This window comes from Anomaloglossus baeobatrachus, chromosome 7 (genome assembly GCF_048569485.1).
Source record: "Anomaloglossus baeobatrachus isolate aAnoBae1 chromosome 7, aAnoBae1.hap1, whole genome shotgun sequence".
Classification (NCBI taxonomy): domain Eukaryota; kingdom Metazoa; phylum Chordata; class Amphibia; order Anura; family Aromobatidae; genus Anomaloglossus; species Anomaloglossus baeobatrachus.
The window spans coordinates 228,917,075-228,933,937 of record NC_134359.1 but is presented as its reverse complement, the minus strand read 5'-3'; the positions used below and the strand labels follow the sequence as shown (position 1 = coordinate 228,933,937).

At 48.9% G+C, this 16,863-nt stretch overlaps 1 protein-coding gene across 4 annotated transcripts in view; it reads left to right on the top strand.

The window, feature by feature from the left end:
- Positions 1-16,863, top strand: part of MRTFB (myocardin related transcription factor B) — a 406,942-nt gene that overhangs the window by 367,368 nt on the left and 22,711 nt on the right. For all 4 annotated transcript variants that reach the window (XM_075317934.1, XM_075317938.1, XM_075317936.1 and 1 more), the window contains one exon: positions 11,897-11,957. In XM_075317934.1, the coding sequence (XP_075174049.1) occupies positions 11,897-11,957 (61 nt within the window). The remainder of the gene's footprint in view (positions 1-11,896; positions 11,958-16,863) is intronic.

The following is a 16,863-nucleotide window of genomic DNA, read 5'->3' as shown; positions in this document are numbered from 1 at the left end:
GATTCGTTATTGAAGACGAGCATCTTCGGTTCGTAGCCCTACCCTTCGGTCTGGCGACAGCCCCACGGGTTTTCACCAAGTTCATGGCAGCAGTGGGACCACTCCCGCACTCTCAGGGTCACCCTGTGATCCCTTACTTAGACCATCTACTTGTCAAGGCACTCTTTTAAGAGGCATGCCAACACAGCCTGAACATGGCGCTGGAGACTTCCCAGAGTTTCGGGTGGGTCCTCAACTTTTCAAAGTTAAACCCAATCGCTGGCATATCTTAGCTTGGGGTTTCACACTCTCTCAGCGATGGTGAAGCTTCCACTGGACAAACAGCGGTCACTACAGACGGGGGTGCAGTCTCTCCTTCAAGGAGACACCTCATCCAGAGGCAGTCCCTTTCACGCAGTTTCATCTGCGTCCACCTCAATAGAACATTCTTCGCTAATGGGAGGGGAAGTCGATGTCCCTACACAGGAACGTCCCCCTTTCTCAGACGATCAAGGACTCTCTTCAGAGGAGTCCACTCTTCAGATCAATTGTCTGGAGCTCTGGGCAGTGCATATGGCCCTGCAAGACTTCCTGCAGTGGCTGGAAGGCAAACAGATCCGAATTCAGTCGGACAATCCACAGCGGTGGCATACATCAACCACCAAGGCGGACTACGCAGTCGGCGAGCCTCCCAGGAAGTCCGCCGGATTCTGCTAGGGGTGGAAGACAGAGCATACACCGTATCCGCAGTTCACATCCCGGGCGTAGAAAACTGGGAAGCAGACTTCCTCAGTCACCAGGGCGTGGACGCAGGAGAATGGTCTCTGCACCCGGACGGGTTTCACGAATCGGCACAACAGCAAGGTCCCGGTTTTCATGACGATCAAACAGCTCTGGCGACAGGCATCTCACGGTCGGTCAACCGTGGGCACTACCAGACCGGCCAGACTTACTGTCCCAAGGGCCGTTTTTCCATCTTAATTCTACGGCCCTGAACCTACTGTGTGGCCATTGCGTCCTAGATCCTAGTGTCCTCAGGATTATCCCACGGGGTCGTTGCCACCATGAGACAGGCTATGAAGCCCACGTCTGCTAAGATCTACCACGGAAGTGGAAGATTTTCTTTTACTGGTGCTCTGTACAAGGAGTGTCTCCCTGGCCATTGGCATTGCCTACTTTTCTTTCCTTCCTGCAATCTGGGTTGGAAAAGGGCTTGTCGCTCGGCTCCCTTAAAGGGCAAGTCTCGGCGCTATTGGTGTTTTTTTCAGAAGCGTCTAGCACGACGTCCGCAGGTACGCACGTTCCTGCAGGGGGTTTGGTCATATCGTCCCCCCGTACGAGCGGCCGTTAGATCCATGGGATCTGAACAGGGTACTAGTTGCTCTCCAGAAGCCGCCTTTCGAGTCTCTGACGGATGTTTCACTCTCTCGACTATCACGGAAAGTGGCCTTTCTGGTAGCGATCACGTCTCTTCGGAGAGTGTCTGAGCTAGCGGCGCTGTCATCCAAGGCTCCCTTCCTGGTGGTCCACCAGGACAAGGTAGTGCTGCGCCCCATTCAGGAGTTTCTCCCTAAGGTAGTATCCTCGTTTCATATTAATCAGGATATCTCCTTACCTTCTTTTTGTCCTCATCCGGTTCACCGGTATGAAAAGGATTTACATTTGTTAGATCTGGTGAGAGCACTCAGAATCTACATTTCCCGCACGGCGCCCCTGCGCCGCTCAGATGCACTCTTTGTCCTTGTCGCTGGCCAGCGCAAGGGGTCGCAGGCTTACAAAGCCACCCTGGCTCGATGGATCAAAGAACCAATTCTTGAAGCCTACCGTTCTGCTGGGCTTCCGGTTCCATCAGGGCTGAAGGCCCATTCTACCAGAGCCGTGGGTGCGTCCTGGGCATTACGACACCAGGCTACGGCTCAACAGGTGTGCCAGGCAGCTACCTGGTCGAGTCTGCACACTTTCACCAAACATTATCAGGTGCATACCTATGCTTCGGCGGACGCCAGCCTAGGTAGAAGAGTCCTGCAGGCGGCAGTTGCCTCCCCGTAGGGGAGGGCTGTCTTTGCAGCTCTAACATGAGGTATTTCTTTACCCACCCAGGGACAGCTTTTGGACGTCCCAATCGTCTGGGTCTCCCAATGGAGCGCCGAAGAAGAAGGGAATTTTGTTACTTACCGTAAATTCCTTTTCTTCTAGCTCCTATTGGGAGACCCAGCACCCGCCCTGTTGTCCTTCGGGATTTTTGGTGGTTTTTCGGGTACACATGTTGTTCATGTTGAATGGTTTTTCAGTTCTCCGACGTTACTTCGGAGTGAATTTGTTTAAACCAGTTATTGGCTTTCCTCCTTCTTGCTTTTGCACTAAAACTGGTGAGCCAGTGATCCCACTGGGGGTGTATAGCCAGAAGGGGAGGGGCCTTACACTTTTTAGTGTAATTGCTTTGTGTGGCCTCCGGAGGCAGTGCTATACACCCAATCGTCTGGGTCTCCCAATAGGAGCTAGAAGAAAAGGAATTTACGGTAAGTAACAAAATTCCCTTCTTTTTGCAGGACAAGTTTTACTTTTAAATGAAACCATTAGTTTTACCATATAGTGTACTGGAAAACGTCAAAAAAATTCCAAGGGAAAAAAAATGCAAAAAAAGTGTGATTGCATGATAGTTTTTGGGATAGTTTATTCACAGTGTTCACTATATGGTAAAACTGTTGTGTCAGTGTGATGCCTTAGATGGGTACGAGTTCATAGACGCCAAACATGTATAGGTTTACTTTTATCTAAGGGGTTAAAAAACTTTAAAGTTTGTAAAAAAAAAAAAAAGCGCACTTTTTCCGTGATCCGTAGCGTTGTCATTTTTTGGGATCTATGACTCAGTGATGGGTTATTTTTTGCATCTGGAACTGACATTTTAAACGGTATCGTTTTTGCGCAGTAGCACCGTTTTGATCGCATTTTGCGCAGAATTCGCAGCAACCAAAAAACATAATTTTGGCGTTTATAATTTTTTTTGCCGCTAACCGATCAGATTAATTGATTTTATATTTTGATATATTGGGCATTTCTGAACGCGGTAATTCCAAATGTGTGTGTGTGTGTATATATGTATGTGTGTGTATATATATATATATATAATATATATATATATATATATATATATATATATATATATATATATAATATATGTATGTATGTATGTATGTATGTATGTGTGTGTGTGTGTGTGTGTATATATATATATATATATATATATATGTGTATGTATTTTTTTTAAACATTTAATTTTGAATGGGGGAAGATTTGAACTTTTTTTATTTTTACATTTTTTAAAACTTTTTTTTTATTTTACTAGTCCCCTAGGGGACTATAATAATCAGCAATTTGATAGCTCATTCATTTGTCTAGATCACAGCTACACAGCTGAGATCTGCAGAAAAGCAGCTCTCCTCTCACACACGGCCCTCTGCTGGATGTAAGAGGAAGTGACTCATGATAGCTACAGGAGTCATTACATGCCCCTGTGCTGCCATGACAACCATTGGATCCATGTGATCACCACATCACATGACTTCCAATGGAGACGGGTAAGTGCTTACCGCGGCCTGTTATTACATCGCACTGTGACATTTTCACAGTAGGCACGAGTGAGTAGCGAATTCACTTGTGCTTGATAGCTGCACATGTCAGGTGATTTGAACAGCTGACATGTGCAGTGATTGCTGCCGGCGGCAGCAGGCAGGCATTAACCTGACACAATACATGACGTACCCAGTACATCATGTGTCGTGAAGATCAGATTTGTAGTGCAAGACACACCTTGTTTTCATGAATTAAACCAGCTGTGGTGTCACACTCCAGTGCCAGGCCATATCGGCTGAGCTGGGAGAAACTGGCATGAAAACACCAAAAGTCACAACATTTTTATGCAAGTTCCAAGTTGTCCCCCAAAATTGTGACTTTTCAAAGCATTTTACACCAGAATTCTTGTAAAATTGCTTTGATCAATCGGGGCTATATTTTGTAAAGCCAGCAGGGGACTATAAGATGACTAGTCGTGTGTTGCCCTCAGCCAGGTTCTCCTTGCACCTCTCCAGGAGATAGACAGACAGGTTTCTCCCATATGTGTACGTAGGGAGAGACCAGTCAATCATGTGGAGCAGAGATGAGAGAAGCCGTATGGGGACCATCAGGGCCGTATTTACCATTAGGCACCCGTGGTCCGGTGCCTAGGGCGGCAGATTGTGAGGGGCGGCACCTTCTGGCAGCAAAAAAAAAAAAAAAAAAAAAAAATTTTTTTTTTTTTTTTTTTTTTTTACATTTTTTTTTTTTTGTGGCTGCCGAGCACAGGGAGCTGATTGACCCCGGAACTGCCGGCGCCTGCACTTCCGGGGTCACAGGCGCGCGTCAATCAGCTCCTTCCTTTGTGCTGCGTCCACTGCTGTGTGGACGTCACATGCAGAGCTCACAGCAGGACGCCGCGGATGACGCCGTGATGGAAGCTGGTGTCAGAAGAGGATACTCACGTGAGCCAGGAAGATGGCGGCGGGCACTGGAGCAGATAAGTGGATTCATAAGGAGCGTGGGAGTGTCTCTAATGCAGACCGGAGATCTGCGCATACGGGGGGGAGGCAGCAAAGGCTGATACTGGAGGGAGGCAGAGGCTGAGACTGGGGGGAGGCTGGAGGGAGGCAGAGGCTGAGACTGGGGAGAGGCTGGAGGGAGGCAGAGGCTGAGACTGGAGGGAGGCTGGAGGGAGGCAGAGGCTGAGACTGGGGGGAGGCTGGAGTGAGGCAGAGGCTGAGACTCGGGGGAGGCTGGAGGGAGGCAGAGGCTGAGACTGGAGGGAGGCTGGAGGGAGGCAGAGGCTGAGACTGGAGAGAGGCAGAGGCTGAGACTGGGGGGAGGCTGGAGGGAGGTAGAGGCTGAGACTGGGGGGAGGCTGGAGGGAGGCAGAGGCTGAGACTGGGGGGAGGCTGGAGGGAGGCAGAGGCTGAGACTGGAGGGAGGCAGAGGCTGAGACTGGGGGGAGGCTGGAGGGAGGCAGAGGCTGAGACTGGAGAGAGGCAGAGGCTGTGACTGGGGGGAGGCTGGAGGGAGGCAGAGGCTGAGACTGGAGGGAGGCAGAGGCTGAGACTGTGGGGAGGCTGGAGGGAGGCAGAGGCTGAGACTGGGGGAGGCTGGAGGGAGGCAGAGGCAGAGACTGGGGGGAGGCTGGAGGGAGGCAGAGGCTGAGACTGGGGGGAGGCTGGAGGGAGGCAGAGGCTGAGACTGGGGGGAGGCTGGAGGGAGGCAGAGGCTGAGACTGTGGGGAGGCTGGAGGGAGGCAGAGGCAGAGACTGGGGGGCGGCTGGAGTGAGGCAGAGGCAGAGACTTGGGGGAGGCTGGAGGGAGGCAGAGACTGGGGGGAGGCTGGAGGGAGGCAGAGGCAGAGACTGGGGGGAGGCTGGAGGGAGGCAGAGGCTGAGACTGGGGGGAGGCTGGAGGGAGGCAGAGGCTGAGACTGGGGGGAGGCTGGAGGGAGGCAGAGACTGGGGGGAGGCTGGAGGGAGGCAGAGGCAGAGACTGGGGGAGGCTGGAGGGAGGCAGAGGCAGAGACTGGGGGGAGTCTGGAGGGAGGCAGAGGCTGAGACTTGGGGGAGGCTGGAGGGAGGCAGAGGCTGGGACTGAGGGGAGGCTGGAGGGAGGCTGAGACTGGAGGGAGGCTGGAGGGAGGCTGAGGCTGGGGGGAGGCTGGAGGGAGGCTGAGACTGGGGGGAGGCTGGAGGGAGGCAGAAGCTGAGACTGGAGGGAGGCTGAGACTGGGGGGAGGCTGGAGGGAGGCAGAGGCTGAGACGGGGGAGGCTGGAGGGAGGCAGAGGCTGAGACTGGAGGGAGGCAGAGGCTGAGACTGGGGGGAGGCTGGAGGGAGGCAGAGGCAGAGACTGGGGGGAGGCTGGAGGGAGGCAGAGGCAGAGACTGGCGGGAGGCTGGAGGGAGGCAGAGACTGGGGGGAGGCTGGAGGGAGGCAGAAGCAGAGACTGGGGGAGGCTGGAGGGAGGCAGAGGCAGAGACTGGGGGGAGGCTGGAGGGAGGCAGAGGCAGAGACTGGGGGGAGTCTGGAGGGAGGCAGAGGCTGAGACTTGGGGGAGGCTGGAGGGAGGCAGAGGCTGGGACTGAGGGGAGGCTGGAGGGAGGCTGAGACTGGAGGGAGGCTGGAGGGAGGCTGAAGCTGGGGGGAGGCTGGAGGGAGGCTGAGACTGGGGGGAGGCTGGAGGGAGGCAGAAGCTGAGACTGGAGGGAGGCTGAGACTGGGGGGAGGCTGGAGGGAGGCAGAGGCTGAGACGGGGGAGGCTGGAGGGAGGCAGAGGCTGAGACTGGAGAGAGGCAGAGGCTGAGACTGGGGGGAGGCTGGAGGGAGGCAGAGGCAGAGACTGGGGGGAGGCTGGAGGGAGGCAGAGGCAGAGACTGGCGGGAGGCTGGAGGGAGGCAGAGACTGGGGGGAGGCTGGAGGGAGGCAGAAGCAGAGACTGGGGGAGGCTGGAGGGAGGCAGAGGCAGAGACTGGGGGGAGGCTGGAGGGAGGCAGAGGCAGAGACTGGGGGGAGTCTGGAGGGAGGCAGAGGCTGAGACTTGGGGGAGGCTGGAGGGAGGCAGAGGCAGAGACTTGGGGGAGGCTGGAGGGAGGCAGAGGCTGGGACTGGGGTGAGGCTGGAGGGAGGCTGAGACTGGGGTGAGGCTGGAGGGAGGCTGAGACTGGGGGGAGGCTGGAGGGAGGCTGAGACTGGGGGGAGGCTGGAGGGAGGCAGAAGCTGAGACTGGAGGGAGGCTGAGACTGGGGGGAGGCTGGAGGGAGACTGAGGCCGAGACTGGGGGGAGGCTGTAGGGAGGCTGAGGCTGAGACTGGAGGGAGGCTGAGGCTGAGACTTGAGGGAGGCTGAGACTGAGACTGGAGGGAGGCTGGAGGGAGGTTGAGGCTGGGGGGAGGCAAAGGCTGAGACTGGGGGAGAGAGGCTGATGCTGAGGGAAGATAGAGGCTGATGCTGGGGGAGAGAGGCTGATGCTGGGGGAGTGGGAGAGAGGGGCTAATGCTAGAGACAGAGGACAAGGGATGAGGGATAGTGTAGGGGAGTCAATATCAAGAGTGGGGTAGTGTGTGTGGGGGGGGTCTCAGCATAAGCGTTAGTGTGGTGGTCTTAGCATGAGTGGGGCAACATGAAGGTCTCATTATGGAAAAGAGGAAGGCAGCATTAGGAGCTCATGGAGAGGGACAGCATGCATGGGACATTGTGAGAAGGGGGCAGCATGCATGGGACACTGAGGAGGGGGCAGCATGCATGGGACATTGTGAGAAGGGGGCAGCATGCATGGGACACTGAGGAGGGGGCAGCATGCATGGGACATTGTGAGAAGGGAGCAGCATGCATGGGACACTGAGGAGGGGACAGCAAGCATGGGACACTGTGAGGAGGGGGCAGAATGCATGGGACACTGTGAGGAGGGGGCAGCATGCATGGGACACTGTGAGGAGGGGGCAGCATGCATGGGACATTGTGAGGAGGGGGCAGCATGCATGAGACATTGTGAGGAGGGAGCAGCATGCATGGGACATTGTGAGGAGGGAGCAGCATGCATGAGACATTGTGAGGCGGGAACAGCATGCATGAGACATTGTGAGGAGGGAGCGGCATGCATGAGACATTGTGAGGAGGGAGCGGCATGCATGAGACATTGTGAGGAGGGAGCAGCATGCATGAGACATTGTGAGGAGGGAGCATCAAGCATGAGACATTGTGAGGAGGGAGCAGCATGCATGGGACATTGTGAGGAGGGAGCATCAAGCATGAGACATTGTGAGGAGGGAGCAGCATGCATGGGACATTGTGAGGAGGGAGCAGCATGCATGGGACATTGTGAGGAGGGGGCAGCATGCATGGGACATTGTGAGGAGGGAGCAGCATGCATGGGACATTGTGAGGCGGGAGCAGCATACATGAGACATTGTGAGGAGGGAGCAGCATGCATGAGACATTGTGAGGAGGGAGCAGCATGCATGGGACATTGTGAGGAGGGGGCAGCATGCATGGGACATTGTGAGGAGGGGGCAGCATGCATGGGACATTGTGAGGAGGGAGCAGCATGCATGGGACATTGTGAAGAGGGGGCAGCATGCATGGGACATTGTGAGGAGAGAGCAGCATGCATGGGACATTGTGAGGAGGGGGCAGCATGCAAGGGACATTGTGAGGAGGGGGCAGCATGCATGGGACATTGTGAGGCGGGAGCAGCATGCATGAGACATTGTGAGGAGGGAGCAGCATGCATGGGACATTGTGACGAGGGAGCAGCATGCATGGGACATTGTGAGGAGGGGGCAGCATGCATGGGACATTGTGAGGAGGGAGCAGCATGCATGGGACATTGTGAAGAGGGGGCAGCATGCATGGAACATTGTGAGGAGGGAGCAGCATGCATGGGACATTGTGAGGAGGGGGAAGCATGCATGGGACACTGTGAGGAGGGGGCAGCATGCATGGGACATTGTGAGGAGGGGGCAGCATGCATGGGACATTGTGAGGAGGGGGCAGCATGCATGGGACATTGTGAGGAGGGGGCAGCATGCATGGGACATTGTGAGGAGGGGGCAGCATGCATGGGACATTGTGAGGAGGGGGCAGCATGCATGGGACATTGTGAGGAGGGGGCAGCATGCATGGGACATTGTGAGGAGGGAGCAGCATGCATGGGACATTGTGAGGAGGGGGCAGCATGCATGGGACATTGTGAGGAGGGAGCAGCATGCATGGGACATTGTGAGGCGGGAGCAGCATACATGAGACATTGTGAGGAGGGAGCAGCATGCATGAGACATTGTGAGGAGGGAGCAGCATGCATGGGACATTGTGAGGAGGGGGCAGCATGCATGGGACATTGTGAGGAGGGAGCAGCATGCATGGGACATTGTCCTCACATCATGCTGCTCCCTCCTCACAATGTACAGATCATATTTCATAATCGAGGAAGGTGTGGTGGATATACAGTAGTTTATAAGGGAGGGCAGAGTGGTGTTTTAGTTTATTAGGGGCAGTGTGACAGTCACAGTATATAACTGGGGATGGTGGGAATATTTTATACTCATGCTATGTTTTGATGTGCCTGTGGTGATTCCCATTGGGGGGGGTTAGTTTCTTATTGATACTTTTTAAAGTGTGCTACAGAGTAGATCTGCCTTAAACAGATGTCGTGTGCGAAAACTCAGTTTTACGTTGTCACTAAGGGGCGCGACCACTTAAAGTGCCTAGGGCAGCACGAAGGCAAAATACAGCCCTGGGGACCATACTGGACTAGTCACGTTTCTCGCTATGGTCCCCATGCGGCGTTTCTCTCTGAAACATCTGAGCATTTCAGTGAAAGAGATACACACTGCCACAATCCGATTTCATCAAAATTAAACAGGTTCCTTTTAAAAGGGAGTTCTCAAGTTGAAAGTTATCACCTATACACAGGGTAGGGGATTCCTTTCCAGTTGCTGGGGGTCCGACCGCCGTGGCCTCCACTGATCCTGAGATCCTGAAGAGCCTTGACTAAATGGAGATTAGGACGATCATGCGCACAAATACTCCATTTGTCCTTAATGGAGGCGCCGAGTAGGGCTGATGCAATACTACCTTGAAATAATAAATCCCTCACATTTAGAACTAGAAAGGAAGTGAATTACACAGTAACAGTTACACTGTAAAGTGGATCTGTCACTAGATTTCTTCGACCTAATGAGGCTGGTGTACTTACATACATTGTATACCGTCTTGTGTTAACTGGATACCTGTCGGTTTTCCTATAACCTTTTTGATTTCTGCCTTTATTACATTTTCCTCCAACATGGATGTACGTTTGGGCTTTGATGTTGATGTATTGAAGTCTATGCTAGTGTCGGAATCACAGCTCCAGTATTAGAAAAATCTGTCACACACAAGTGGAAGCCATTAGTGCAATAAAAAAGGAAATCAATAAAACCTTCCTGTAAGACGCTTGTTTTCATAGAGATCAGCGAGGCCAGGACATGCCAGACCGTGCCGCTCAGACATTCATGTACAATAGAGGAGACTTTCTATCAGTGTCGATTGCTATGATTAGAGTCCAAAATACATCTTTCCAAAATGCTATAAAAACCACAGAATAGCAGAACTGGGACTCGTGTCCGGTTTCCTTCTGACTCACTTGTTCCATAAATCTAATAAAAGAAAGTTATCATAAAACTCGGGATCCACCTTTGAGTATCTGCATAATGCAAAAATCCCCAATAGATTGCACCTAAATGGAAGCAAATGTATTAATTATACAGAGCGCCAGATCTCCTGCATAAACATACAACTCTGCCACTGCTACTGGGAGCCAAGAAGCGCACTCCATACTGGTTTACATTTAAAGATTACGAACACTTCCAAAAAATGATTTTTATATATCAGGGTTGACCTTTAGATAACAAAATTGTACTTAAAGTCTCAATCTTCATTCATTCTCTCAGACACCCCCCTCCCCCCTCATCCCCACCGATATGCATTTTGCAGCCCGATCCAAGCTTCTGTTCTGTTTCCCAGTGGGAGTGTCCCTCCCTGCAATACAGGCTGGATATGGGCTTTGTGCTTCTGCTTTTACTAGCTTTAAATTCATATCCAAAATTGCACTTATTTCCTCCCATGAGTTTTCCTCACCTATAGCCTATTGTCTGTGCTCTCCATTAAACCATTTAGATACTTTCTCCCCTCTGCATCAGGTCACAAATCTGTGAGAAAACTATCTATTAACGGCTAAAGAAGGGAGAGGGAGCAGAGAGGGTCATCAGTAGCAGCAGGTCTAATGGATTTCTATCAGTTTTGCAAAAGCGCTGACCTGGATGCCAGTTAGGGACACTGCAGCAGCAAATTCATAGAAATGTACTAATGAAGAATATTTAGACTGGGTGTTTATAAAAATCTATATAAAGAGGTACATTGCCTTTAATGCTATAATAACTTATACAGTAAGCTCCATCTAGTAGTGAGTTATTTAATGTACAGTTTTGATCTACTCTCGCATCCCTGATGATGTGTTAACCAGTACACATCCGATCAAACAAGAGTGGTGACCACTTGCTGGACCCTTTAATGGTATGTCGACATAGTGACTGGAGTTGATAGGAATCGATTCACGTGTTCCAGTACAGCGACCAGGTCAGTACCCTGTAGCCACAGGGTACTGATCTGGTCGCTGTACTGGAACATGTGCTGGATAGGAGTCCTAAGAACTGCCTCCTACCTCCTTACATCTGCACCTATTCTTTCAATTATCTGGTGTGTCGTGATGTCATCACTATGTTGTAGCACACATGACATCATATCAGGCCGACCAATCAAAGGAAGAGCCGTGGATTCCAGGAAAGCGGAAGCGGTTCTTAGGGTTCCTGTCCAGTGCTGACCTGGCTGCTGGAATGACTCCTGCAAATCGATTCGCACCAACTCTTATCATGATATTAAGAGACAGCAGCAGTGGGGTGCAGTGCGGTGAATCCGATTGTTAGGCTCAAAAACATTTTTTGTTTCTAATACTATTGTTGTTCTGATCATACATATCCCTTTTACCTCGGAGTCTGTCCATTGATGAGTGACCACTGTTGGATGCTCGGATGGGCACGACATGAGCACCCGAGTATAATGGAAGTCAATAGGGAACTCAAGCATTTTTGGGGAAGATTCACATGAAAAATGCCGTAGTTCCCCAATGGCTTCCATTATAGTCAGGTACTCAAGTCGCCCACATCCGCGCATCCAACAGCTGTTACGAGTACTGAGCAGCCGAGCATGGTAGTGCCCAATCATCACTACTCATTGCATTGTCATGATCCAGTAGATTCTGTATAAGAGGTGACGATGCATTGTGTATTTCATGTGTTTTATTTTATTAACCTACAGGTACTGAATGCACATAGCCAGCAGATGGATGACTTGTTCGATATTCTCATCAAAAGTGGAGGTAAGGAAAAGCAGGATCATGTTCACAGTGTAACTAGTCTGCTAAATACAAAAAACAATAATCTTTATATACATATATGCTTCACTTATCTTGTCGAGTTATATCCTGTAATATAGTCCTAAGCTGCATTAACAAGTCTCAATTCTACAGACTTCAGAGCTGAAATCTCCCATCATTCGTTGCTGATTTGCATTACACCCATAGTATAGCACCTCAGAATTTGGACAAGTTTGTCGACTATCCAGTATGTCATTCAGAGGTGGACACTGACAATGAAGGGCCCTTCCTTGTGTTAGGATCCCCCTCTCCATTAGGTGACCACAATGTAAACACACAAACCCATCTACTGGCAGATTCACATACTGGTTTTTTTTCTTAAAGTTTTTCAAATGTACTATATACTATATTTGCAAAATTACACTTAAAATAAAAAAAAATATATATATATATATATATATATATATATAATATCTATATATACGTGTGTGTGTGTGTGTATATATATGTATGTATGTATAATATATATATATATATATATATATATATGTGTATATGTATATATGTATATGTATATATATATATATATATATATATATGTATGTATATATATATATGTATATATATAATATAATATTTTTTTAATGAATGTAGTAAAGAAAAATTACACTTATATATTATAATGATTTTTTTTATTTTAAGTGTAATTTTTCCACATAAGTACTTAAGTGTTGCATTAGTGCAAACATTTTTTAATGAATGTAATGAAGAAAAACATTTTTTTTATATATATATATATATATATATATATATATATATATATATATATATATATACAATTAACATTCTGTCTACTGTATTATACGCTCAATAAGATACCAAATATGTCCGTGTTTTTATTGATTTGTGATGTTTATTTTTTATTTTGTTAAAGTTTGATTATTTTAATTGTTTTTCATTGATTTTAATAGTTCTCTGCTAAAAAAAAACTCTTGATTTTTATTTAACCTCTAATATACAGGCATATAAAAATGCACTGGTATATAGAGATGTGTTTCTATGTACCCGTACAACATGTCTGTAAATAGAATGAATACCTTTTAGCCCTTTTTAAGGCTCCTCCACACATCAGTGTTTATATGCTGAGTGTATTTCATATCTTATGATAGTCTAGGGGGTAGTTCATATGTCCATTTCTTTTTTCCTTGGACCAAGTGATATGCAGAAAAGCACAGAGACCTGTCCAATATTGATCAGAGTGTCAGATCTAAGTTGCCAAAGCACGTTTATTGGTCTGTCAAAAAAAAGTCAGACACTTGGATGACACTATTTCTATTTTACCTGCACTGCTTGATAGGTGAAGCTAGAAAAACATTGACATGCTAACCAACCACTGACCAAACTCCGACAATACTCACAATACTCCAATAAGAAGCACTACTGAACTTTGGACCAAACAAAAAACTCACAACTGGCTGAAAAGCAATTCCCCCATTCTTAACAGTGCAGCCTGTGACTTACAGCTGTAGTTGCTGCCTGTAATGCAAGAGGTTGTGAGTTTGAATCCCAACATTATACTATTATATGACACTTCATACACTGCGCTGAACTACAAATTCACGCCATCTAAATGCACATTTCCCAAGTGACACTCAGGTAGCCTTGTGGAGTGTAGAAATTATTTCTTTTAGTGTAACATTTTACAGTATGGACAGAAAACATCTATTCACTGTGCTTTTACCCAACAATATCTCACTGCTGGATCTTCCCAGCATAACATTATACTTTTCAAGCTGAGACTATGCAGATCTTCTGGAAGATATGACAGCGGTGCTCCTACCAATTCATTGTAAACTCCTGAAGTGTAATGAAATGGGTCTTTAAGACCCTTTTTCTGTGGGTGCCGGAGTTATTTTCTTTTCTTTGCACTCTTACGTCAGGAGGCCGCAGCACAACTTGACAGTCACTTTCAATGAGCAGCTCTGCTGATAGGAGAATGACAGACTTGTGTTACAGGCATATTGGCTGCGGACTTGGAGACTGGAGCCAAACTTAAATAAGTAACAGCTGAAGGAAAATTAAACCATGAATTGAGGAGGCAAAGCAGCCGTCTTTTGTGTGCAGAACTCATTGTTGCAGTCTGTTAACCCTTGTGCTGGAGCCTAAGAAGACCTTGCTGGGCTGCATTACACAATTGCTTTTAATCTTGCATGGGATTTTTTTAGTAAGATCATCAGTCCCTGCAAGATCTAAACATATATAGAGCAATAGAATAGTGTTGCATAAACCTATTCCCACAACATATAGAAGGTATAAAGGAGTCATTGGATTTACTGACTGATTTCCTTTGAAGCACCACTCCAGGCTTTAAGGCCTAAGACACACGGCATGAAAATCTGAGCGAGTGGAATGCAATAAAACATTGCATTCCACTCAGACCAATATTAGCCTATGTGCCAGCAACCATGAGCAATTATTTTGTCAGCCCTAATCGGACCGAGAAAACAGTCGTAGCATGCGGGTGCAATGCGATCCTTGTTTCTCTCGTACCCATTCAAGTCTATGGGGGCAAGAAAAAAATCGCACTACACTCGCATTACACCGGTGTACCGCGAGTGCAGAGCGAGAATGGCAATAGCCAGCAACGGATGAGAAAGGGAGATAAATCCCTCCCTCCCCTCCTCATAGCCGGCCCTCCCCTCCTCATAGCCGGCCCTCCCCTCCTCATAGCCGGCCCTCCCCTCCTCATAGCCGGCCCTCCCCTCCTCATAGCCGGCCCTCCCCTCCTCATAGCCGGCCCTCCCCTCCTCATAGCAGCCCCTCCCCTCCTCATAGCAGCCCCCCCCTCCTCATAGCCGCCCCCCCCTCCTCATAGCCAGCCCTCCCCTCCTCAGTGCCGGCCCTCCCCTCCTCAGTGCCGGCCCTCCCCTCCTCAGCGCCGCTGTGGTCCGATCACATGATCGGACCTCAGTCACAATGACACTCTGCTCCCGCTGTGCTGCCAGCGTGAGTCGAGTGTCATGCGAGGATCGCAGTAATCCCCATGTGGCCCCGGCCTAAATCTAAGCCCCAAGACCCCTGCATTATACTCTTCTTCTGTTGGCTTCATCTTCTATCACCGCTGGCCTTGTTATGGCTCTCGTAGAGATGCATTAAGAGCTTGTGTTGTAACTTCTTATTTCCCGCCAGCTAGAAGTTACAGTCACAAGATGGCGTTGCGGAACCTGATCGACTGCAAAAAAATGTGTAACGTTAAGGGCAGGGGACTTAAAATTAAATCGACACTACACTTCTGAAAAAATAAAATGCTTGAGTGGGGCTTTAAAATATTGGGTAGAATCATCATTGCTTGTGTACTAGATAATGGTACTGATATTTGCAAAATCTTTTCTGGCTAAAAACATTGCCTTTAGTCATTTTAGTTACACCTATAGTCATGGCCGAGAGTGTTGGAAGAACTCTTGAAATTGTTCCAAAAACTGAAGTATTTCTCCCAGAAAATGATTGCAATTACACGTTTTGTTATACACCTATTTATTTCCTTTCGGTGTATTGGAACAAAACAAAAAAACTAGGCAAATTTCACATAATTTAACAAAAAACTCCAAAAATGGGCCAGCCAAAATTGTTGCCATTGTCAACTTAATATTTGGTTGTATATCCTTTGGAATTAATAACTGCTATCAATTGCTTCATATAATCATCAACAAGCTTTTTACTCCTCTCACCTGGCATTTTGGACTCTGCTTTTGCAAACTACTCCAAGTCTCTCACATTTGAAGGTGACCCAACAGCAATTTTAAGATCTCTCCACAGGTGTCAATGGGATTAAGATCCGGACTCATTGCTGCCACTTCAGAACTCTGCAGCGCTTTGTTTCTATCCATTTCTGGTTGCTTCTTCAAGTATGTTTGGTGTCATTGTCCTGCTAGAAGACCTATGACCTAAGACATAAACCCAGCTTTCTGACACTGGGCACTACATTGCCTCCCAAAATCCTTTAGTAATCTTCAGATTTCATGATACTTTGCACACAGTCAAGGCACCCAGTGCCAAAGGTAGCAAACAACTCCAAAACATCTTTGAACCTCCACCATATGTGACTGTCCTGTGCTCTGTTCTTTGTAGGCCTCATTCATTTTTTGTTCAATGGTAGAATGATGTGCTTAACCAAAAAATTCTGTCTTGGTCTCATCTGTCCACAAGACGCTTTTCCAGAAGGATTTTGGCTTAAGCGGGCTTTACACGCTACGATTTCGCTACAGCGATCTCGTTGAGGTCACGGATTTTGTGACGCACATCCAGCCACTGTAGCGATGTCGCAACGTGTGACTCCTAGGAGCGATTTTGGATCGTTGCAAAAACGTCCAAAATCACTCCTCGTTGACATGGGGGTCCGCTGCCAGTTATCGCTGCTGTCGCTGGGGCGAAGTTGATCCTCGTCCCTGCGGCAGCACGCATCGCTACGTGTGACGCCGCAGGAACGGGGATCATCTCCTTACCTGCCTCCGGCCACAATGGGGAACGAAGGAGATGGGCGGGATGTTACGTCCCGCTCATCTCTGCACCTCCGCTTACATTGGGCGGCCGTTTAGTGACGTCACTGTGACGCCAAACGGACCGCCCCCTTAGAAGGGAGGCGGTTCGCCGGTCACAGCGACGTCGAAGGACAGGTAAGTATGTGTGACGGGGGTGCGCGATTTTGTGCGCAACAGGCAGCGATATGCCCGTCGCGCACAAACGATGGGGGCGGGTGTCATGCTAGCGATATCGGGCCGGATATCGCAGCATGTAAAGCCACCCTTATGTACATTTTGGCAAATTTCAGATTAGCTTTTTTATGTTTCTGTGTCGGCAGTAGGGTCCTTCTGAGTCTCCTCCATAGTGTTTAATTTCATTCAAATGTCGA